The sequence below is a fragment of the Loxodonta africana genome, chromosome 11 (genome assembly GCF_030014295.1).
Source record: "Loxodonta africana isolate mLoxAfr1 chromosome 11, mLoxAfr1.hap2, whole genome shotgun sequence".
In the NCBI taxonomy this organism is placed as follows: Eukaryota; Metazoa; Chordata; class Mammalia; order Proboscidea; family Elephantidae; genus Loxodonta; species Loxodonta africana.
Window position 1 is genome coordinate 53,981,609 of NC_087352.1, and position 25,209 is coordinate 54,006,817.

A 25,209-nucleotide genomic window follows, 5' to 3' on the forward strand; every position below is an offset into this window, starting at 1 on the left:
AACTAACATTTGTATGGTGCTTTGCAGGTTGTTTTCTAACTTGATTTTCAAATACTATGGGATTTAGGCATAGGTTATAGTATTACTCCCATCTTAGAGATAAGAATGAGAAGGCTCAGGGAAATTAAGCAAGGATACTGTGTGGTGTTTTAATCAGAGGCTGGACTACCCTTGAGTGAAGACTCTGGTCTCTGTCCTATCTCCTATGGGGGCTGTGTAGACCCTTCTGTTCTCTTCAAAGGCCCCCCTGCCAAGGCTGAAGCCCAAGACGGACCTCAACAGCATATATATATTTCATATATAAATATGCAAGGAATCTCTGTTTATAATAATTACATCCAGAACAGAACAATGAACACTAGGAAGGCAGGATGGAACTGATGTTTATCTTATTCTGACAGTGAACTCAGTAAAAGATCAATAAAACCCAAAATTCAGCTTAAAGAAAGTTACGTTGGTTTACTGCTTAGAAAACATGTTACTCTGTTGGGAAGAACAGGTATCTTCAAGAGCTATACTAACCACCACCATGAAAGAGCAATTTTCTGGCCCAACCCTGATAGCTGATATTGAAAGATCTTTCAATGCTGCTTTTATTCATTCATGCATTCATTCATCGGTAGTGGGATAGAGGGAGGCAAGTCTGTAAACAAAGGCTTTCTGTGTGTGCTTGTATTTCTAGAAGTCGTTATCCGGGGTGTGTTTCCTGAGCTGGGCTAGTGGCAATATTAAATAATAATTTTTGAAACCAATTGGTTAAGGAAGCTTTGATTTAATCTCTTCTAGAATTATTCAGCTTCTGCAGATGCAAAGATAATCTTCAATTTTTATTATCTAATAAATATCTCTCCTTTCGTTCTTGCATTATTCCTATATCCCTTTATACACTCACACAATCACTCATTCATGCTCCATGCCCAGTAACACATGACCTGCAGTTTAAGAGATTAGAGAGTGAGTTTTTAATTTAGGCAGAATTAGATTTGAATTTTTGGTACATCACTTATTGTGTGCCCTTGAAAAACTTGCTAGCCTTACCTCTTTGCCTCAGTTCTCTCACCCATAAAGTAGGAATATGTAAATCAAAAATTATTATAAAGATTAAATTAGAAAACATATAAAGCTTTTGGCATAGTGGCTGGTATGCCAAAATTTCACCAAATGATGGATGTGGCTATTATAATTATTATAAATGTTAAAATTATTTTTACTATCAATTATCTTCTACCAGTTCACAAAATAGCCACAATCATTCACAATCAAGTGAGCTAAGGCGGGTGACATGGTGTAGTAGAAGCAGGACTAAACTATGAATCAGGACACCTATAATCAAGTTGTGATCATTCCCTTAAGTAGTGGTGGATCTTAGAAATGTCACTCTCCAGGCCTCAGTTATACCTTCTGTAAAACAAGGGGCCCGGGGGCATGGATAAGTAAATTTGTGGTTAAGAGCTGCGGCAGCCAACCAACAGTTTGGCAGTTCAAATCCACCAGCTACTCCTTGGAAGCCCTATGGGGCAGCTCTTACTCTATCCTACAAGGCCACTATGAGTTGGAATCGACTCCATGGTTACAGTTTTAGTCTAGTTTAGTTTAGTTTTATAGTTCGGTCTCAGCGTGTGTGTGTGTGCGCACGCATGTGTGCGTGTGTGCGTGTGTGTGTGTGTGTGCTTTCTAGCTGCTTCTAATTTTATTCTAAAGGGAGTATGGTACAGCTAGCAATGCTTTTCATGGCTGTAATAAAAGTCTTATTCTCAAAAGCAGATTACCCTCTGCCTGGTTTCATTCCCAATAATAAGAGCTTCAAGCTCTGCAATTCTTTTCTATTTCTAATCTCTTAGAATTTATGGTAAGAGATAGCCCATTATTTAAACAATAACATTTCCTTTTATCCCCCTAATGTTAACCTTGTTTTAAAATTGTTATGCTATTGTTTCAATTTTCAGTCCATAAAATACCAATGCATGTTTATCAATATGTTGATTCTATACTGGCCATGAAACACAAGAAAACTCTTACATTCAATTCCAAACAACCTTCTCTGAAAAGCACTCAAAAATTAAAAACAGCACTTTAAAATTTAGCTGACATGGGTTCCCACAATAAAACTGATAGCAACGATTTAAAATCCTTGTTATAATTCTGAATTACTTTGTTATTGCAGATGTCTCATTATCCTAGTAAAAAACACACACATACACAAAACACCTGTTTAACAAATAGAGGATTGTAAAAAAATAAAAATAAAAATGCTTGAGTCTCTACACCTGAATATTTAAATCATCCAGATGAAGCATTCTGGCATTTCCAATCTTCGAACAGCCAAATCAATACACCCATGTATCTTACAGGCACTGAAAACATGGGGTCAAACCCTGTACATTTTGTAGCGCTGCAGATTCATACGGCAGATCAATTACATCTGCATACCACGAAGTAAGTGTATACGTTATTAGATATATCCCGGGGACAGGTTAAAATCACACCCATGCTACCAGTGTATAGTACTTCCTGGTTCCTGGGTGTTCTGTAGCATTGATGCCATTTCCACAATGTCTAGAAATGCAACAGGTATTACTGAAGCCAAGTCACCAAGCAGGAGAGAGGAAAGTGTAGGTTATTTACAAGTATCAGGCTATTTACTGGCTGTTTTTATTTCTTCTGCTCAAAATAAAAAAAAAAAAAAAATGAGCATGTATAACATTTTTGCAATAATTATGTAATTATCAGGTAGAGTTACAAGGATAACTCCTTAGATCATGTCTGCATTCCCAGATACATTTTTATAACTATATACATGAAGAAGTAACAGCATGAATGAAGACTTCGAATTCGGAGTCAAGACTCCTATAAATCCATAAAGATGGGAATGGGTATGTGAGCTTTTCCCAATAACAAGCTAATTAGTTCATCCCATTTCTTTGCTTTTAGCTGGAATAATGCTAAACCAGAGTGGTGATGGGTTATCCTATGCTGATTACGCTGTTTAGAAGCTCTATTTGCCACACATAACTTAGATGAATAAAAAATGCAGAAATGATTTATTTTTGAATAAATAAATTTTATTAGAGAATATAATTCAAAATGATTGTCCTTGAGAGTAAAAATAATAAAAGGGGTCTGTAGTGGGTTGAACAGCACTCCCCCCAAATTCCTGTCCGTTAGACCCTCAGGAAGAGACCTTATTTGGAAATAAGTCCTTTGCAGATGAAATAGTTAAGGATCTCAAGATAAAATCATTCTGCATTTAGTATGGGTCTTAAAGCCAATGACAGGTGTCTTTATAGAAGAAAACCAAAAAAACTAAACCCAGTGCCATTGAGTCGATTCCAACTCATAGCTACCCTACAGGACAGAGTAGAACTGCCCCATAGAGTTTCCAAGCAGCGCCTGGCGGATTCGAACTGCCGACCTTTTGGTTCAAGCTGTAGCACTTAACCACTATGCCACCAGGGTTTCCCTTTATAGAAGAGGATACAGAGAAGAAAGTGAAGTAAAGATGGAGGCAGAGACTAGAGTGATGCATCTACAAGCCAAAGAATGCCAAGGATTGTTGGCAACCACCAGAAGCTAGGAGAGAGGCATGGGGTGCTTTTTCTCTCAGAACCTCTTGAAGGAACCAAACCGACACCTACCTTAATTTTGGACTTCTGTACCCTTGAACTGTGAGAGAATAAATTTTAAGCTACAAAGTTTGTAGTAATTTGTTTTGGCAGTACTAAGAAACTAATACAGAGTGTTTGGTACTGAAAAGGCCAATACTTGCTGCTCTATATAGGTTTTTTCTTCTTTTCCCCTTATGATTTTACATTTTGTAGAAGGAAAACCCTAAAATTTTGTATATTTATGGAGTCAAAATCTAAGTTCACTAAAACTGAGCTGACTATGTTAAATTCCACTTACCTAAATAACTCATAACACTAAACAATTCACACTAGTAAGTTCTTTTGACCATATGGTTTACTAAACAAACAAAAACCGGTTGCTACCTAGTAGATTCCGACTCATAGCTACTCTATAGGACAGAGGAGAACTGCTCCCACAAGGTTTCCAAAGCTATAATGTTTTTTTAAATTGCAATTTAGATAAAGTTTACATAGCAAATTAGTTTCTCATTGAACAGTTAATACACAAATTGTTTTGTGATGTTGGTAGCCAACCCTGTGATGTGTCAGCACTTTCCCTCCTCCACCTCATAATTCCCTGTTTTCATTAGTACAGTTTTTCTGCCCTTTCCTGCATTCTCATTTTTGCTTTTGGGCTGGTGTGCCCATTAGTCTCATATACATAATTGAACTATGAAGCACATCTCTCTTGTGTATTATTGTTGGCTGTAGAGACCCATCTAATCTTTGGCTGAAGGCTGAACCTCAGGGTAACTTCGGTACTGAGTTAAAAGGGCGTCTGGGGGCCATACTCTAGGGGCTTCTGTCTCTGTCAGACCAGCAAGCATGGTCTTTTATTCCAAAGCTATAATCTTTATAGAAGCAGACTGCCACATCTTTCTCCCATGGAGTGGGTGGTGAATTCGAACCACCGATATTTGGGTAAGCAGCTGAGCAGTTAGCCACTGTGCCACCACTACTATTCATTTATGTACTGAACCACTCCCTTCTTAGCTGTTCAGTGGATATGTTGTTGTCGTTGTTAGGTGCTGTTGAATCAGTTCTGACTCACAGTGGCATCATGAACACTGGAACAAAACACTGTCCAGTCCTGCACCATCCTCACAATTGTTGCTATGTTTGAGCCTATTGTTGCAGCCACTATGTCAGTGTATCTCCTTGAGGGCCTTCCTCTTTTTTGCTGGCCCTCTACTTTACCAAGCATGATGTCCTTCTCCAGGGACTGGTCCCTCCTGATACCATGCCCAAAGAACGTGAGACAAAGCCTCGCCATCTTCGCTTCTAAGGAGCATTCTGGCTGTATTTCTTCCAAGATAAAAATTTATTTATTTTTCTGGCAGTCCATGGTATATTTAATATCCTTCCTCAATACCATAATTCAAGGGCAATCTGTTGGATCACCTTTCTTTGGAACGGGCATGAATATGGATCTCTTCCAGTTGTTTGGACAGGTGCTGTCTTCCAAATTTCTTGGCATAGACAATGAGCCCTTCTAGAATTGCATCTGTTTGTTGAAATGTCTAAATTGGTATTCTGTCAATTCCTGGAGCTTTGTTTTTTGCCAATGCCTTCAATGCAACTTGGACTTCTTCCTTCATTACCATCAGTTCTTGATTATATGCTACCTCCTGAAATGGTTGAACATCAGCAAATTCTTTTTGGTATAGTGGCTCTCTGTATTCCTTCCATCTTCTTTTGATGCTTCCTGTGTAGTTCAATATTTTGCCCATAGAATCCTTCAGTATTGCACCTCTAGGCTTGATTTTTTTCTTCAGCTCATTCAGCTTGAGAAACACCAAGCATATTCTTCCCTTTTGTTTTTCTAACTCCAGGTCTTTGCATATTTCATTATAATACTTTACTTTGTCTTTTCGAGCTGCCCTTTGAAATCTTCTGTTCGTCTCTTTTACTTCATCATTTTTTCCATTTCCTTTAGCTACTCTACATTCAAGAGCAAGTTTCAGAGTCTTTTCTGACATCCAGTTTGGTCTTTTCTTTCTTTTTAATGACCTTTTACTTTCTTCATGTATGATGCCCTTAATGTTATTCCACAGCTTGCCTGGTCTTCGGTCATTAGGTTTTAAGACATCAAATCTATTTTTGAGATAGCCTCCAAATTCAGGTGGGATATACTCAAAGTCATACTTTCACTCTCATGGACTTATTTTAATGTTCTTCAGCTTCAACTTGAACTTGCATGTGAGCAATCAATAGTCTGTCCCACAGCCGGTCCCTGGCCTTGGTCTGCCTGATGATATCGGGCTTCTCCATTACCCCTTCCACAGATGTAGTCAATTTGATTCCTGTGTATTCCATCTGGTGAGATCCATGTGTATAGCTGCCGTTTATGTTGTTGAAAAAAGGTGTTTGCAATGACGAAGTCGTTGGTCTTGCAAAACTCTATCATGCAATCTCTATAGTCATTTCTGTCACTAAGGCCACTTTTTCCAACTACCAATCCTTCTTTGTTTCCAACTTTTGCATTCCAACTACCAGTAATTATCAACACATATTGATGGCATGTTTGATCAACTTCAGACTGTAGAAGTTGGTAAAAATCTTCAGTTTCTTCACCTTTGGCCTTAGTGGTCGGTGCATAAATTTGAATAATAGTCGTATCAACTGGTCTTCCTTGTAGATTTATGGATATTATCCTATCATTGACAGCATTGTACTTCAGGATAGATCTTGAAGCGTTCTTTCTGACAATAAATGTGAGCCCATTCCTCTTCAATTTGTCATTGCCTGCTGCAGTGGATTAATTACTTTTGTATGTGGATTTTCTAGCCATGGTCTTGCAACTCCCACCCAGGTGATTGTGTGATAGGGTAAATGTGTCCCGCCAAGGGGCTAGGCCAGTTTTGCCTTAAAAAAGAGCCAATTCCAGAGCAGAGAGGAGAAGCCCATTATCAAGGAAGGAGAGGCCAGCAGCAGGGACCCAGCAGCAGAAGACAGCATGGTGGGCTTCCCTATTCATGGAGAGAGAAAACTGAGTGCCTTTCAGTGGAGACTGAGGGCCAGGGAGAGGCATGCCCGTGAGCATGGCTCGTAAGAGGCTATCCTGATGGAAGAACTGTATCTTGAGTGTTCCTGAGCCTGAACTGTAACTGTTACTTTCCTTAGAATAAACCCCATAATTGTGAGTATGGTCTTTGAGTTCTGTGTGGCCATTGCAATGAATTAGCAAACCCAGTAGAGAGTGCTATGGGAGGAAAAGTTGGTGTCAGAATTGATAGAGATGGCAAAGAGAGGAAGGAGGAGTGTCTGACCTATGCCTCAAGAATCAGCCTTGGGCTGTTGATCTTGGTTCTCTTTCCCCCTTGTGGGGTTGGAGGAGGTCAGATAGAACCCTCAAGCCATTTTTATACCTGCATGGTAGACCATATGATTTTCCAATTCAAACTGGCCAATACCTGTCCATTTCTGCTCACTAATGCCTAAGATAGAGATCTTTACGCTTTCCATTTCATTTTTGATGACTTCCAATTTTTCTAGGTTCATACTTCATACATTCCACGTTCTGATTGATAATGGGTGTTGGCAGCTGTTTCTTCTCATTTTGAGTGTGACTATATCAGCAAATGAAGTTACTGAAAGCTTGACTCCATCCACATCATTAAGATCAACTCTACATTGAGGAGGCAGGTCTTCTCCAGTCATATTTTGAGTGCCTTCCAACCTGAGGGGCTCATCTTCCAGCACTATATCAGATGATGTTCTGTTGCCATTCATAAGGTTTTCACTGGCCAAGTTTTTAGAAGTAGACCGCCAGGTCCTTCTTCATAGTCTGTCTTAGTCTGGACACTCTGCTGAAACCTGTCCACAATGGGTGATTCAGCTGGTATTTGAAATACTGGTGCCATAGCTTCCAGCATCACAGCAACACACAAACCACCACAGCACAAAAAAACTAATGGATGAGTGGTGGTTAGTAGGCATAAAGTTCACTTTAGCCAGAGGAAATCTTCAATTTTGGTAACCAAAAGTTATAGCATGACATTAGAGTCCTGAATTCTTGTTTTTAACTTTCCATATGCAATTTAAAAATATATATTTTATTGTCAGTACAAAAGTGACAATCTTAATATTTTGGTATATATATATTGTTTCAAATTTTTGCTATGCATTCAAATCTATTTTTGGTGTGCAAATATGGTCTCATGTACTAACCCTGAAAACTGAGTTATACACTTAACTATATATTTTAAACATTTAACACTTCTTTAATATTTTTGCACATGGTTTTCTATAAAAAAAAAAAATAGATATACAGTATTCCATGGTATATTATACCAAATTATCTGCCTATTGACAATAGGCAGATAATTCGGTATAATATCCAGTATAATATACCAGTTGTCAACTGCCTATTGTAGGATAATTAGGGTCTTTTTTTTTTTTATCATTATTTGCTTTTAAAGTAACATTGCAATGAACATATTTATAGTTAAACATTGTAAAAAATGTGATTGCTTCCTAGAAGTTGGAAATCTAGGTCATAACATCTCTGTATGCAAACACACATACACATGTGTATCTATACACGTATCTCCCCACTGTTTTCCAGAAAGATACTATGAATTTTCGGTTCCATAAACAGTATGTGAGATTTCACACTTCTAATATGCTTTCCACAAGGGCGTATCATCATTCATTTTTATTTTTATCACTTCAATCAAAGGAAATTGCTAAGTCATTTATTTTAATTTTCATTTTTTAATTACTAATGAGATTGAACATTTTCTCATGCTTATTGGTCATTTCACTTCTGTGAATTAAATACCCAATCCTTAGTTTTTCTAATGGAATACTCATAATTTATTACTTTATGAAAAAATTTATAATTTTAGTCTTTTTCATTTAAATTGGAAAAGGAATGAAAGGACAATTTCAGGGTTTCAAATCTCAGTATCTGTAGAAGAGGAAGGTTGGAGTAAACTATGCTTACAATCCATTCTAATCTACCACCAGAGATACAGATGAGGTATCTGAAGGTGATTTTTAATTATATCACTATCTAAGGAGTGAAGGAGTCCCTGGGTAGTACAGTTAACATGCTAACTGAAAAGTTATAGGTTTGAGTCTACCCAGAGGTACCTCGGAAGAAAAACTGGTGGTCTACTCCAAAAAACCGGCAATTGAAAACTCTATTGAGCACAGTTCTACTCTGACACGTGGCGTTGCCATCAGTCAAAATCGACTCCGCGGCAACTAGTTCAGGTCTAATCTTAAATCTTAGGAATTACACTAAAATTTTTTCTTCAAGATTTTTCAACATTGGTGATTTCTCTCAAAGAAAATTACACGTTGTGACAGATTATCCTAATGAGCACAAATATTTAACTTCAGTTATTTTATTTTTTCCTTTCTTTGGTTATTTCATCAGGAAAAAAAGCTAGAATCTTGGCTTTTTTTTTTTTTTTAGTTTCTTAAATGATATGGTAGAGTTTCGCAACTTCCCCTTAGATTTAACAATACCTATTTTATTTAGGTGATTTTGTCCAGATTCAAAACAAATAATGTGGGTTTCGGCAATCTATCGTGGAAACACCTGCAACAGCATGCTAAAATTTTATACAAATAATATTGTAGCATCAGGCAAAATAAATAGACTACTATCAGGCCTCAGAGTATATGCTAAACAAGAAGCTTACAACATGTGTGTGTACATGTGTGCTTATTGTGTGTGTGCATACCCGCGTGTGTGCGTGAGCACGTGTGTTGTGTATGCATGCATGCAAGTGTGTGTTATGATTTCAAATGGAAATCTACTTAGTTTCTCAGTACACAGTATAGAGAAAGGAGAAAATAGGGGATTTTATATATATATGTATTTCTTATTTGCAGTGATAGTTTACTTTATCCATTAGCTGTAAACTATACAATTTATAGTTTGTACATTGTTCTGATTCAACTTATGTGGCACCCCAGAATTGCTCAACGCCACCTATCAATCCATCATGAGCCACTGCTGCATTCCTTGCCTCCCAAAAATAATATATATATATATATTTTTTCTCCCAACCCTTTGCAAAAGTTCATGCAATCCTATAACGCCTAGAGCATTGCTGCTATCCTAGCCCAAGCCACCATTACATAAAGTGCTGACTGACACGGACTCTCCATGTCTCCTTCACCAGGAACTCTGGCTTGCTAGGGAACTGTCTGGAAGTACACTGTGATTAACAATGTATGGGTGGACTTTGATCAACGATAGACAAGACAGAAACTGCTCACACTTCCTATCCAGCCATGGACTGTGGCAAGACATAGTGTAGTTAATATGGTCTCATAATCTCACATGGCCTAGCAAGCTCTGTGTTTGATCCAAAGTTGTGGCCTGCTCAATAATGTATCACCATTATTTGACTTCTTTTCTTCCCTGTCTCACTTCCCTTTTTCCTTCACTCTTGCTCTTCTGGGCTTGCACCTCCAAAAAGCATTATCTTGAAAGACTTCTCTCTGACCCTGTTTTTTAGGAATTTGAACTGACGTGTATTAAAGGTTCCAGTACTTAAAGGAAATATATGTTTTATCATTTTATTTTTTAAAAAGTTCTCAAATTCTTGTATGGCATTTTCTCCAGTTTATATAGGCAAGTTTTACCTACTATGAGTTCTATCAATATTGGTATTAAAATTAATTTATTTTTATATTTATGGAAAGTAGAATAAATTCTCTCTTAACTGGCCAATCTACCCTTCTCCCCATTTTCTAACCCCATCCTCAGCTCTGGAGATTGAGATTGGGTGTACGGGGTTCATGTAACTAAAGCATTTTGTTAGATGACATTTAAAGGTATTAGACAATATTAGACAATAAGAGCTACTGCTGAATCAGCAATGCTGAGACACTAACCTGGATTGAACCCATGATGTATAAAAATTCTATGATACATTTATTAAGATGATAATCCAGAAGCAAAGTATGTAGTGAAAGCATTACAGAGAATATAAAGTTAAAAATATAAAGGTTATTCTTGTTCAGGCCAACAAATGTCACCTGCCAGGAAAGAAAAAACCAATGTTCCTTGAAGTTGAGAGTATATTTTATTCCTAAAGCTTTTAATTGGTCAAAATCTTGCGAGACTAGACCATATGAACACTGACCTGTGAACAGGTACCAGAGGTTGTTTGGCTCCAGTGTTTCCATCTCACCCCTGCGGGTCGTTTTTCTGTGTCGAATTTTATAGCCTGTAATAAATCCATTTTGTGTTTCTGATGGAGGAGGCAGCCAGCTTACTTTGATACTCTGTAAAATAAGAGATGTAAATTAAAACATCGGAGAAAGGAAGGATCCAAAGGACCCTAGTCAAAGAAGTGACCCAACCCTAAGTGTGAATACGGCAGGAAGTATGAAGCATTAGGGATTGCTCCTTACAACCAAATTAAATCTGTTCTTAAAATCTGACAGAACTCCTATTTGTCTGATTTTAACAAACATACACAATTCACTTGATTGGTTATATGCATTATTATCTCTCCCTTGCAAAACACCACTAAAATGATAAGAAAAAAATGTAAAGTATGTAAACTCCTAAAGATATATTAACAAACAAACAAACTTATTGCCATCGAGTTGATTCTGACTCATAGTGACCCTATAGGCCAGAGTAGAACTGTCCCACAGGGTTTCCAAGGAGCAACTGATAGATTCGAAATGCTGATCTTAACCACTATGCCACCAGGGCATACAGAACAGAACTACACCCAAAAAATAGTGGATGAGAAATGTCAACAAATATTCAGAAGTTATACATTGGAGGGAAGTGTGGTGACCGAACATAACGAAGAGGCTAAAACCCAAATACGTAAGATACACTGATAAAAAGCAAAGAAATATGCATAACGAAATTCAGGAAAGCCTGGAAATTAGTGTTTGTTAGATGGCAGTGGGGTTTAGATGTCTTAAAAGGCAGGGCTAAGGCATGGTGCTGAAGTAGGGGGTGGATTGAAAGTCATAAAGATCAGTTAGTCCCTCAGGTTTCTACCCACACCCGGTAAAATCAGTCTTCCAATCCTCCCTGGCTTTGGAGTAGGTAGGAGCTTTAGCTTCTGAGGATGTAGAAAATATCAAGCATAGAAGAGAATAGGGATGAGGGCAAGGGTTATTAAGTCAAAGATTCAAACTCTAAGATGAGACTTCCAAACCTTCTTCCTTTGTCTGACACCATAAGCAACGGCAACAAGGCTAGAGTCCTTCTCCAGAGCAAATGAATAGCTAGGCGCTGTAGAAAACAAGATACGCCAGGTGTTCCTTGGAAACTCTATGGGGGCAGTTCTACTCTGTCCTACAGGGTCGCTATGAGTCGGAATCGACTCCACGGCACTGGGTTATAGAAAACAAGAGTTGAGTATTTTACCAACCCCCTGATCTTGATGCCCAGCACTTAACAAGCCCTACTCATGCACTAGAATTTGCAACTTCCAATCAGCTTTTGAAGGGGTCCTGGTGGTACAGTGGTTAAGCTCTCAGCTGCTAACTGAAAGGCCAACGGTTCAAACCCAACAGCCACTTCAAAGGAGAAAGATGTGACAGTCTGCTTCTGTAAAGATTACAGCCTTGGAAACCATGTGCAGCAGTTCTACTCTGCCTTATAAGGTTGCTAGGAATCATAATCAACTCGATGGCAATGGGTTTGGTTCTAGGTTGAAATCAGCTTTTGAGGATTTCACCTTTAATTGAACTGGCAATACAAAACTATCAGACATCAAAGAAAACCTCCAGCATGAAAAACAGGCAAATATAAATAAAAAGAGAATGGCACCTGAAGAAACAACAATAAAGCATATAGCAGAAAAATTATCCAGTACTATCATTAATTCTTTCTTAATCTAAGTGAAGATAGTACACTCGTTAAAAAAGAAGAGGAGAAAAATACAGGAATAATATGAGTTGAGAAAAAAAAAATTCTGGAAATCATAATTAGATTGTAGAAATTAAATATTCAATAGTTGAGTTGGAAGAAAAAATAAAAGAAATCTCCCATAATTCAGGGGGAAATATGTCATAGGAAATCAGAGAAAAAAAGATAAGAAATTAAAGTTTAATTTAAAATTTTCAACACCTAACTATTAAGATGAGAGAATGAAAAATCAGGAAAAATAGGAGGCAGCAAATTAGCAAAAAACAAAGCAGAAAAAAAACAACAACAACAACAAGAAAAACACCCTAACATTAAAAATCTCACAGAACTGGAAAACTTGGCACGCTAGTCTGAAAGGCAATGTGAAATGTCTGATGTAATAAATGAAAGAGAACTGCATCAAGGCATGTTGATGTGAAATACCAGATCACTGGGGATAGGTGAGGGAAAGGGGATCCAAAAGTTGTCATAAAGGGGAAAACAAAAAAGCAAATCACATAAAAAATCATCAAGAATAAGAATACCATCACATTTCTCAACAACATTTGGACTTAGAAAACAATGGAAGAATACTTATAAAACTCTAGTCACAGAAGACTTTAAACCTAGAATTTTATATACAGCTAAATAAAGAGTCAAGTATAAAGAGAGTATAATATAACAGTATGTACTTATGTGAGTATAATCATATTTGGTAGAGAGCCAATGAAAATGAGAGAAATGCTCAATGAAGATGGATTGACATGGTGGCTACAACAGTGGACTCAAGCATATCAGTGATCGTGAAGATGGCCCAGGACCTGACAACGTTTCATTTTGTTATTAATGATACACCTATAACACCTTCTTGGTGGCTTAGGGGTTAAGAGTTCGGCTGCTAACCAAAAGGTCAGTAGTTGAGATCCAACAGGTGCTCCTTGGAAACTCTATGGGGCAGTTCTACTCTGTCCTATAGGGTTACTATGAGTTGGAATGGAATCTACCGCAATGAGGTTTTTTTTTTTTTTTTTTTAAATAATACCTTGGAAACCCTGGTTGCATAATGGTTAAGTGCTACGGCTGCTAAACAAAGGCTCAGCAGTTCAAATTCACCAGGCACTCCTTGGAAACTCTATGAGGCAATTCTACTCTGTCCTATAGGTTTGCTATGAGTTGGAATTGACCTGACCGCAATTGATTTGGTTTGGTTTTGGTTTTGTAATACCTTGGTGGAAATTTAATTGTTTTTAAAAATAAACCCGTAAAGTTTTTCTTTCGAGGTGATTAAAACAAATGACTGGCTATTTATTATAAAGAGGCCAGACTGAAAACCAAGGAATGGATTTCTGAGCTGCGTGGGTCATAACCCCAGGGCCTCTTTGATCTCTTTTCAACTATGTGGCAGTGTAGCAGAGGGAGAGCAGGACTCTCCAGGGAGACAAGTCCCAGCTTCTTTTTCCAGCATGGTTAAGTGCTACAGCAGCTAACCAAAGGTTCAGCAGTTCAAATCAACCAGGTGCTCCTTGGAAATTCCATGAGGCAGCTCTAGAATTTCTAGAAGAGTAGAAATCCTTTAGGATCACTATGAGTCAGAATCAACGGCAACCGGACTGGTTTAGGTTTTACTACTGATTAACTGGTGCTCTGCAAATAACCTAGTTCCCTTGTGAAAGGAAAGGAAAACATCTGAAGTCACAGTCAGTTGCTACGTAAGGAGTTTAACCATTTCAGAGTATGTACACTAATTACATAATAACCCAACCCACTAATAGATATATTTTAATTATTCCAGATGGACCTAGTTACATAGGATTGATCTGATTAGTGAAGTTGTTAGAATATATTCAAAGAGTATGGCAGTACGGACATTTAGTTTACCCCCACTACCCTTCAAATGTGAAAAACCAAATATCCCTTCTATTAATACTTGTTGACACATTTTTTGAATTTACAATAGGCCTGGCTAAGCTCTGCACATGGATTATGTTATTTAATCCTCACAATGACCCTATGAGTAGGGTCTATTTCTATATACTTTGTATATTTCAGTAATCTGGAAAGAAGTGGTTAAGTAACTTTAAAGTCATTTAAGAAGTGGTAGAGGCAGGGTTTGAAATGATATAACATCAGTTGGAAGCTGGTATTCTGTACCATTTAATATCACCTCTCAAGGGGGAAGTTCAAGAGGTTGAGAGTCCAATTTACTTAATTATTATTCATTCAAAATATATTAAGTGTATCCCTGCTGTGCTGCAAGTATTATCCTTGGAACTGAGGAAACAAAACTGAATTAGTCATGGTGTGTCCATCCTGGCTGAGGAAATAGACACATTAGCTAATAAAAGCAACACAAAATGCTAAAATAGAAATACAATAGAAATAGAAAATACAACAGGAGTCTGCTGGGGGAGAGATGAAGTCTGCCTCATGTGGTCAAGGAAGACTTTACAAGAAGCCCATCCTTCAAGTGTGAGTGGGAGTTCATGGAGGGCATGGAAAAGTATTTAAGACAGAAGGAATATCAAGAACAAGTTCAAAATATCATGAAAATATAGAGCATCTTTAAGTGAATGAGTAGTACCTTAGTAGCTAGAGCAAAGGGGATTTATAGGGTCACAAAATGGAAAAGTAGATTGGAACAAAATTCAAAAAGAAATCTTTTGGGTTATGCCAAAGAGATACGGCTAGACCAATGTGTGCATTTAAAGCATTTGGATAAGTTCTTTGGGAGATAAACTAATGAGTAAAATAATAATATATTGTCCTTTGCTTTAAAAGACCTCATAGCCTTAAGTACACATGCACACACATGGGTGAACATGCTCTTTGCTCTCAAGGGCTTTAGAATCTAGTAAAGAAAAGCAGAATTAGATGACCAGCTACACTTACATTCTATTACTCATTTTATTTTTATGTTTCAACATTTCAAGGCAGTTGTGGCAGATATTACCACCATTTCACAAGTTTACAAAGGAGGAAATTGAGACAGAGTTAAATGAATGACTGGTCGGAGGTCACCACACACCTTTGCTGGATGATTTTGCAACTGTTGAATTATCTGTTTTCTTTTTTTTTATTATTTCACATTAAAGTAAGGAATCAGAGAGCCTCTACCTGGAAATTCTATTCATCTATATTCTCCTAGAAAATACTCTCGAAAGGAATAAAACCAAATTTAAATGACTAGATTTTAAATACATCCTATATGTCTTCCCACAACCAGCCTTTGGAAAATCCAGGGCCTTTTTCTAAGGGATATAAGCTTATTTTTAAAAGTCCAAATTAAATTCACACAGAAAATGAAGCTAGGAATGTAGATATTAAACCTTAGACCAAGAGTTAGACCTTTTGATTTTCAGTTAACTCTTTGCTATGGTTTTGTAGAGTTACCTCATGTTAGTCTTACAAATGATCTAAATCTCTATGTACACACTGAAAAGGGGAGAATAATCACTCTTAGTATGTCTGCCCAATGGTTGTGAATTATTTGACAAGCATAGAGAACCTAATTATACTAAAGATTACATGAGTAATACTTAGTTTTTGACAGATAATAATTTTTCTTTATCATATTTGATGATTTCCAGTGATTGTATAAATTATTTCCACATAGCCGATACCTTAATAGCAATGCCTAGTAGTAATTAATTAATAGAATCAGTTAGACACTCTGCTCGCCAGGAGGTGAACCCTGTCAATGGTTATTATTCATTTTTGGAAGTGGTTCTATTGTTTTATTCATCCTCATCTCTGGGTAACAACTAAGTTTATTAGGATCTTTTACGCCTTCTCATTGATTTCAAGCTAGTGCTAGACGACTGCAAAGACCCCAGTGATCAAACTCTTTCTGCTTAGGTTCTTTTTCTGCAGATGATCAGCTGGGCATCCCAAATTATACTGTTTGAGGAAGAGAAAGAAATGTTTTTTAGCCACTTTTTCTCAATTGATAATATAATGCATCTTATCGTCTGTACGAGGCCTGTTCTACCATTGTTCAGTATCAGACTTCATTTCCCATTCCCTTATCAAGCCACCTAAAAATGTCACTGATAACAGGAACATCTTTTAACATGACCTAGACCTAGTGTTCGTGGGCAAGCCTGATAATGAATTTTATTAAAAGTACTTAACACATGACCTTTGACTTTTGAAAAATCAATTCTAATACTTGTGCCTTGACTTTTGGGCCTTTTCTTTCTTGAATGGAATAAATGAATCCTTTTCACTGATGCACTATTCTATCTTGAATCCATGACTAATTCTACTTTTTTCTTTCAGATTTGAAAAAAAAAAAAAAAAAACCACAAGTTTCACCCTCTCCAAACCCCTCTATACCCTCTTGGATTACCATAAAGACGAGTCATTTTCCAAATACGCCCAGCAGATAAGAGTTAGACTTATTGATTTAATAAAACTGTCTGGTTGCTCATTGCTTCCCAACTTCTGGTATAGCCCTGTGGCATTGTTCCTTTCATGGGCTCCATTAATAAATTCCTTTTTTTTTCTTCTTTCTAGATCCATACAGGTAGTACGTGAGAAAATAGAAAAAAGTAATTGATTAAGTCTGCCATCCCAAATTCTTCCTCAGAAGCCACATTTCATAAACTTCTGTCTCTAATCCTACCTATCTCCACTGCATACTGATATTTTGCCTTACTCCCTGGAGAGCAAATTTCAGGTGAAGACAAGCTCATCTTACACCCTTTCCAAAGTCACTCAGTTACTCTAGTAAAGAAGACCCTTAAAAAAAAAAAAAAAGTTGTTTTTATTGGGATAGCACTCCCACAGCAGGAAATTGGATGGCATCATTTGAAAGAATGCCTTTACTCACTCCCTGGAGTTTAGCAATAATCTAAGGATCTTGAAACTTTATTGGAAATCAGTTTTGGATTCTCTCCCTTATTTCTGTTCTGTGCTTCTGGTGACTTGTTGAATCTCATGTGAAGTTTTTTGAAGAATGAAATATACTTTCAGTACACATGAGGCCCTGTGGATATTTTATTAAAGAGTGCCCATCAGCACTTCTAAATAACCTATTTTCATTGTTACCCACCTGCCCCCATATTTACATTCCCTCTGACACTGCCCTAATTCAGGCCTTAATTTATCCCTGGACTAGAATATTTCAATAGCTAACTGGTCTTCACTCTTCCGGTATCCCACTCCTCATATCCACATCAGTTCTCTTCCTCCCCAGTGCATGACCTTGAATGAGCCACTTAAGCCTTCTGAGCCTGAGTTTCTCATCTACAATATAAGCTAAAAATAGTACCTACTTCATAGGGTGGTGGTGTGGATTAAAGGACACAACGCAGTAATACGTGAAAGTTCCATCAGAGTATTGGTGCATAACAATTATGCAATAAATTGTAAATACTTTAAGGGAAATTAGGAAGAGTGAGATCAAGAATAAGAGACAGAGCAAGAGAGTGAGACAGAATAAAGGCAAAAAGTAAAACGGTAGGAAAGTAGGAGGCAAGCAAGACCATGACATTAACAATACCCAGGATGTGGATCTACTCATTGGTGTATTTCATAAAGTGACCCACCCTTTTTTCTTCTGCAAATCAAAAGGAGCATTAAAAGAGATATATTATCCAGTAACGCTTTTTTTAAAGTCCTCTTCTTCTATGAATATTTATTGAGCACTTAATCTGTGCAAAGTATTATTCACATTTCTCGTTATACCCAGTGCAGCCTTCAAGTATGGGTAATGAAGAAGAGACCTTGGAATAGAGTGGAGACAAGAGAAATGCGGAGAAATGAAGAGATGCAATATATATTTTTGGAGGTACACTTGACAGGGCTTGCTGATTTATTGACTGTCAAGTGTAAAGGCAGGAAAATCATCAAGAATGATTCTCAGTTTTCTGGCATAAACAATTTGGTAGACGATAGTGCATTAACTGGGATAAGATCGTCTAAAAATGAATCCACTTTCAAGAGAGAAAAAAAAATCACTGAGCTGATGGGGAACATCGGTACACAGTAATTCACAGATGTAGAAATAAAAATAAAAGGTACCCAGATTGCTGATGTCCTAGCTAAGGTTGGGAAAGGCCGTTTTCTAATCTTTACAATAAAAATTCCCTACATCTTAATAATTTCAAAATTATACAATAGCAACATTTACCATTTGTTATGGATTGAATTGTGTCCTCCAAAAATGTGTGTCAATTTGGTTTCACTATGATTCCCAGTATTATGTGATTGTCCACCATTTTGTCACTTTATGTGATTTTCCAATGTGCTGTAAATCCTACCTCTATGATGTCCATGAGGCAGGATTAAAGCCAGTTATGTTAATGAGGCAGGACTCAATCTACAAGATTAGGTTGTATTTTCAGTCAATCTCTTTTGAGATATAAAAAAGAGAAGTGAGCAGAAAGACAATAGGACCTCATACCACCAAGAAAGTAGTGCCAGGAGCAGAGAGTGTCCTTTGGACCTGGGATTCCTGTGCTGAAAAGCCCCTGGACCAGAGGAATATTGATGACAAAGACCTTCCTCCAGAGCTGACAGAGAGACAAAGATTTCCCCTGGAGCCGACGCCCTGAATTCAGACTTCTAGCCTACTAGGCTATGAAAGAATAAATTTTTGTTTGCTAAAGCCATCCACTTGTGATATTTCTGTCATAGCAGCACTAGATAACTAAGACACCATTTAATTTTTGATATTTATCTAAATAAAAAAAAATTTAGATAAATTTTTTTATCTAAATATTTGTTAAATATTCTATATACCCTGAAACATTTAACTGAATTTCAAATTAGAATGGAAATTAATCTAATAAAATATTATTTTAAACTTTATTATGTATACAGCTCAGTGAACAATTTCCAAATATTGTTTTGCCTTTTTATAAGCCTACGAACTTCATGGTACTACCCAAATATGGATTTGAGCAAAATAAAAATAAGATATTACAAAAGCCTATTTTTTTCTTGAAGTTATATGCTCTTCTTGCAGATTTAATATGCTTTATTTCACTACTATAAATACACAGTCTCTTGTGAGATGTGAATTTAGAAAGTTGGGTATCATACTAAAATCAGCATTCTTGAGTTCATTAAGACAAGTATTTTTCAAGGTGACATAAAGCCATGTTAGCAAACAGTTTTAGTGCAACACATTCCCAGAGTGACAATATTGCCATTATCATATGAAGTTTGAGTTAAATATTGGTGCAATAATAAAAACGTAGTTATATACAAATTAAGCAATACTTGATTTTAAATAAAATTTTATGAACATGTGTTCAATTCTGGCAAGAAACATTGCTTTGTTTTATAAAACAAAAAATGAAGCCTAGCCAATTGTGATCTTATTTAATGACCTTGAAATAATACAAACTTTTTTTCATCAATGAATTTAGTTAGTTATAAAATGATTTTAACTGTACCTTTGCCCTGGTGATCCCCTGATCCTCATTGTTCATGCCACTGGGACACTTGCCTAGAGATTAAGCCAACTTGACTCAGGGAAAATCCTGTCCCTGGCTAGGCAATATGCTAAGGCACAGTGGGACAATACCTCAAGTGGCTCAACTTCAAACCATATACTGCTAATCTACTTTGATTTGGGTCCCAATTCCAGTAACTAAGTCTCTCTGGTGGAGGTACTGCCTTGCTTTCTTTTGAAAGCTCTCTTGCGTTGTTAACCTGTATGGCTCCTCCGAGGCATCCAAGTCCTCTAGCAGCTAGCATCTCCTTTGTGAATCCATCAGAGGCTAGCAGATCTCCTTGACAATATTTACCTGCATCTCTGAATCTAGACATGTTACCTGCTTTCAGAATCAGAACATTTAAAATGTACTGGCCTTCTGGGTCACCACCTGAAGTGTCTTTCCAGCTTTCTCTGACACTGCCCACCAGGCGCAGCTGTTATCTACCACTTGGTTTCTCCGGCTACTGTGATGAGTCTTCCTGAATGAACATCCCTAATTATGTTATTTACCCCTTCTGGTTTAGGGACACTGGCCTCCCGACACTTGCCTCATATTTCATACCCATTTATTCTACAGGTCTGTTTTAGTTGCATACAATGGATACATTTCAAATCCAAAAAAATAAATAAATAAAATAATAATAATTCACACACTGTGAGAAATGTCATTTGGCATATGCTCTATTTCTTGTATGTTCCATTTTTATATTTCCTAGCTAAAGTTAACTGAGCTAAACTTAAATTGATGTTGGGAAATTGACATGCCATGACTTTTCTCTGTTCATTTAATCAAATTCTGAGTGTTTAACCTTCACAATCCCAAGGGGAAAAAAAAGGGAAGCTAATCAGTGACCCAACCTACTTCATAGCACAGGACACTTGAACCAGTGTCAAACCCTTCTATGTGACATCACAAATCTATCAAACGAACATTTGTTTAATTATTCTTCACTTAGGGATGAGTCTCAGAGCTCTGTTGGGAAAAGAATAGACCACATCTGGGAAGAGATCACACACTCCTTTCCAGTGATACAGTTAATTCAAATCTGACCCTAAACATACATGCCCAGTCTATGAAAAAAAGTGGTTGATTTAAGAATTAACTCCAAATATTAAAGTTCAAATCCTAGTGCATGGAAATATACTGGCAGACTCCTTAATTTATGAACCTGGTACTAAGAAAATCTTATTAGATGTTCTCATCTGGCTTGCAGTTCTGAATCATTGTTTACAGAAAGAGAGCTGTGCCAAAAAAAAAAAAAAAATTCAATAAGCATAATAAGATGGATGAGCAGGAGGCATACTGTTCAATTCCCAAATTTTCCTTAATTTGCTGAGTGACATTAGGAGCCATTTATCTAGCTGTGTCAATTGTATACCCTAAGATCTTCCCTATTGCCCACCTAGTTGTTGAGAGGTGATCAATGAGAAAGGGCTTAGAAAACTGAAAGCATTGCAAAAGACAAGATTTTACTTGTATTTTCATTTTGTTATTATCATCATGCACAGCTACTGTGAGACACAAAAGGAAATTGAAAACTGAAGCAAATTTTCAAAGAATTGAGTCATCAGGTCACTTTTGCCCCACATGAGTGGGCATTGAAAGCATAATAGTAAGGAAATAAATAATTGATTCTCACTGAGGCTGAATTACCTTCATAAACAGCTCATCTGATCACAACAACTAGATTATAAATCCCTGGAAAATAACTTTCTTTGATCCCAAACAGATATTCAGTGCAATTTATGAAGAAAACTTTATGGCACTATTTTACCAAATTCTGATTAGTGGCCCATAGATGTAATACTTTGTTCACTGACTACCAATAACCCTGGTGGAGTTGTTTTTCAGATATGTAACCATGTAAGGTCTCTTTGACAAGAGGAAAAATAAAGAAAAAATAATCCTTCCTGTAAGGTAGGCTTTCTTGGTCAACTAAATAAAATTAACCCAACATTCCTAAATAAACTAAACAAATTATACCCAAACACAAAGCATAGTCCAGCCTAAAGGGTCAGTGCGTACCTAATGTCTTTTTTTTGGTAAGTTCCCGGGTTTAAAATAGCTTTTTATTTTTTCATGCGATAATCTGCTATGCACAGCCTACTAGCCAGCTGTGTTTTCTTCTAGGTCCTAGAAACTGGGAATGTAATTTCTAGAAGGTATTCACATTTTGACAAAATTCCGTTACAATAAAGCAATTTGGTTGTTCCCTAGAGTTCATGATAAAGCGATCTTAGGAGTAATACATTTCCGAATTTGTCAGTATCAATAGACTTTATTCTCTAGTGCCTAAGTCGTTCCCTGGAAGTAAGCTAGATGTTTAGGGAGGCTCATTAACCCTTTCAGGCCACTAGGTCCTTTCTCAAATTATTCATTTCTATTAATTACAAAACTACTAAGAGCAATATAGTAGCTTTAATGTTGAAACTAGAGCTAAGAATGGGCAGAATGCAAATGTATCAGTGCAGTTACATGTAAAATTATACCCTTGAAAGGCACAAGAAAAAAGGCCTATGTATAATTTAAGGTGGAAAATACAGTATCCATCTATTTCCCATTTCCTTTTAGTTTTAGAAATTAGAAATGAATATCCTACTTGAGTAATAGGTGAATGGCATAACTTCAGAATAATTGATTTCACCGGATATTTAAGCATCCTGAGGCAAAATGAAAAGAGTTTAAATTCTGACTCTTAAAAAAAAAAAAAAAAAAAAATTTTTTTTTTTTTTTTTTTTCTGACTCTTGCCATATGAAAATTCTCTCACTTCTGGGATAAAATGGATTTATCAGAAATAACCACCAAGAACTCAGGCTATTGCCATAATACGCTCATACTAAAATGATCATGACATATGAACTTAGCCTCTTAAAAAAGTGAAACATTAGCTTAAAGGTTGTACAATGCTTAATAAGAGAATAAAAAACATCATTTTTACAATACCTTATACTCAAAAGTTTTTTGCACGTCATAAAGCCAGAGCCTTTAAACTGATCGTGACAAAACAATTTCTATCTAGTGTTTGATGGGAGAAAGATAATTGCAAAACCATTTCATCCTGCACAGAACGGTGCCTCTTGCTTTACGTGCCTCAGCATTTAGGAATATTGATTCAAAAATAAACACGTATGGCTGGGTCTGTATTAACGAAGGAAAGGAGATCTGACTGTACAACAACCAGTTTTCTTTTAAAAATGTAGAAGTGGCTATTTAACAGAAGCCTATCTTCAAGCAAATTGTCAAATCGGGCCCTAAGTAATTAATCTCTGAAACGGCAGGCTTTCAATCTCTGAGCAGCCATCGCAAAGACACAACTTACCATGTAATTACGTGGCACATTACAATGTATTTATGAGGTCATTTGTGACAATGTACAGTAATTATAGAGTACTTACACATCTATTTAGGTCTCATAAAATGAAGTGAGACTAAATATTTTAATTGTGTTGGAGAAATAAGGGAAAATATTTGAGTTCCAAATGTCAGGTAAGATTATAGGTCAGATTCACATAACTCATAATAACAGCTGGCGGTTCCCAGAACCACAAGAGCTTTGTGGTTTTCTTTTGGAAATGATTGTTTGAGGCGTTCTGACAGATGTTCCTTTCAAGGATGATGTAAATGGAACTGTGCTCCCCAATTTCAATCTTCAGGTCATGTCAGAAGACAGACCAATAGTATAATTTGCTATTTACTTTACACATTACATCCAAACCATAAATGTCCAGGTATCAGTAGTGTTGCTAGATTAAAAATGTCATGCACAATGTTTACATAAATGGCACACCATGCAAGTAGAAAAACTAAAAAAACTCAGTGCCGTTGAGTCCATTACAACTCATAGCGACCTAGAGGAAATAATAAAAATAGTAGTCCTTATGATTTCAATTCCATTGCTTTGGCTAAAAATGCCATTTACTCAGATTTTCAGAATCCCTGTCCTAAATTTCCTGAACCCAAACCCATTTTCCTTTTCCAAAAAAGAGGTCTCTTCTCTTAAAACATCCAAAGTAGTATTTTTACCTCTTGTCCCATCTATACTTGGAAATTCTTACTCAGCCTAACAGGCGAATTATGGCAGCTGGCAAAAGAGATGTCTATGTTTGTGGCACTTGAATGTCATTGACATATGAATAAACAAAAGAGCTCAGTGGTCTCAAAATTATATTGAGGACTCTAAAAAATAAAAATTTAAAAATGCTTTGGATTGTTAATTATTGATTCTCTTTGGACTAAAGCCCAAATCATAGCTTATTATTATTTATGTTCCTTGCTTTATTAATTTATTTAGTAACCATCTTAAGTGCCTGCTAAGTGACAGGCACAGTGCTGGGATGGAAGCACATTCACTAAAAACCCTTTCCTTAAACAGCATGATTCTTTTCAGTGACGTTGATAGATCTGGTATACTAAGCCTATTAAGCTAAATAGACACTCCACGCTATCATCTCTTTGGGGAAAATGAACTCTGGCTTTATATTCAGAATTTATGCCTATACTTTAGAATGGTCATCATTTGACAAATCATGAAATGCAAATAATATTAATCAGCCTTTGCTTATTCTCGCTAAGCTGCCTCTCATTCATGCGATTCCACGGTTAAAAAAACCAGTGCAAAATAATTTTTAGTTAAGACAGTATAGGTAAAAAATTTCTTTCCAAGCTTGAGCCTGCCTTGTGAATTTCAACAATCATATTTCAAGAGGAATAAATGTCAAACCTTTTTTTTTTTTGGTCACACAGATATTCCAACCAGCAAATTGCTATAAATATGTGAACTAATTAATTCCTGTAAAGGCCGATCAGCAGGCTGACAGTGATACTGCAGCCTCCTGGCAAACGGGGTTCTGTCAGTGTTGAATGACTGTTCCATTCCTATATAATGATCCCAGAGTTTGCCAAATCCAGATACTCAGGACCCACAGAACCATCTGCAGAATGTTGCCTGTTAATATGCAAATAAACCGATTAAAATTCACAGGCTCATTCAACAGCCAGCCAGGTCAGTTCTGATCAACTGTACCAACTGTGTTTATACGTGCAGGAAGAGCAGACCCGCTTCCTGCTAAAGCTCAGAGAGGCTACTCTGAGAAGCTGAGAGTACATGCTCAATGGCTCATTTTAATTTAAGAATAGTAAGAGGTAGTTTCATTTTGAAAAGTAACATTAGGGGTAACTATCAATACTTCAATCAGGATTTCAATTAGATATGCAATCATTATGCATCTAATTGATTAACAATTAGCAGAACCTGTAGTTGGCTATAATTTTAAATTACTGATTACATTA

General features: G+C 36.7%; 1 protein-coding gene across 1 annotated transcript in view; it reads right to left on the bottom strand.

Moving 5' to 3' along the window:
* Nucleotides 1–25,209, bottom strand: part of LOC100667292 (netrin receptor DCC) — a 706,905-nt gene that overhangs the window by 76,733 nt on the left and 604,963 nt on the right. Inside the window, exon 12 of the mRNA XM_023543783.2 lies at nt 10,736–10,877. Within this exon, the coding sequence (XP_023399551.2) occupies nt 10,736–10,877 (142 nt within the window). The remainder of the gene's footprint in view (nt 1–10,735; nt 10,878–25,209) is intronic.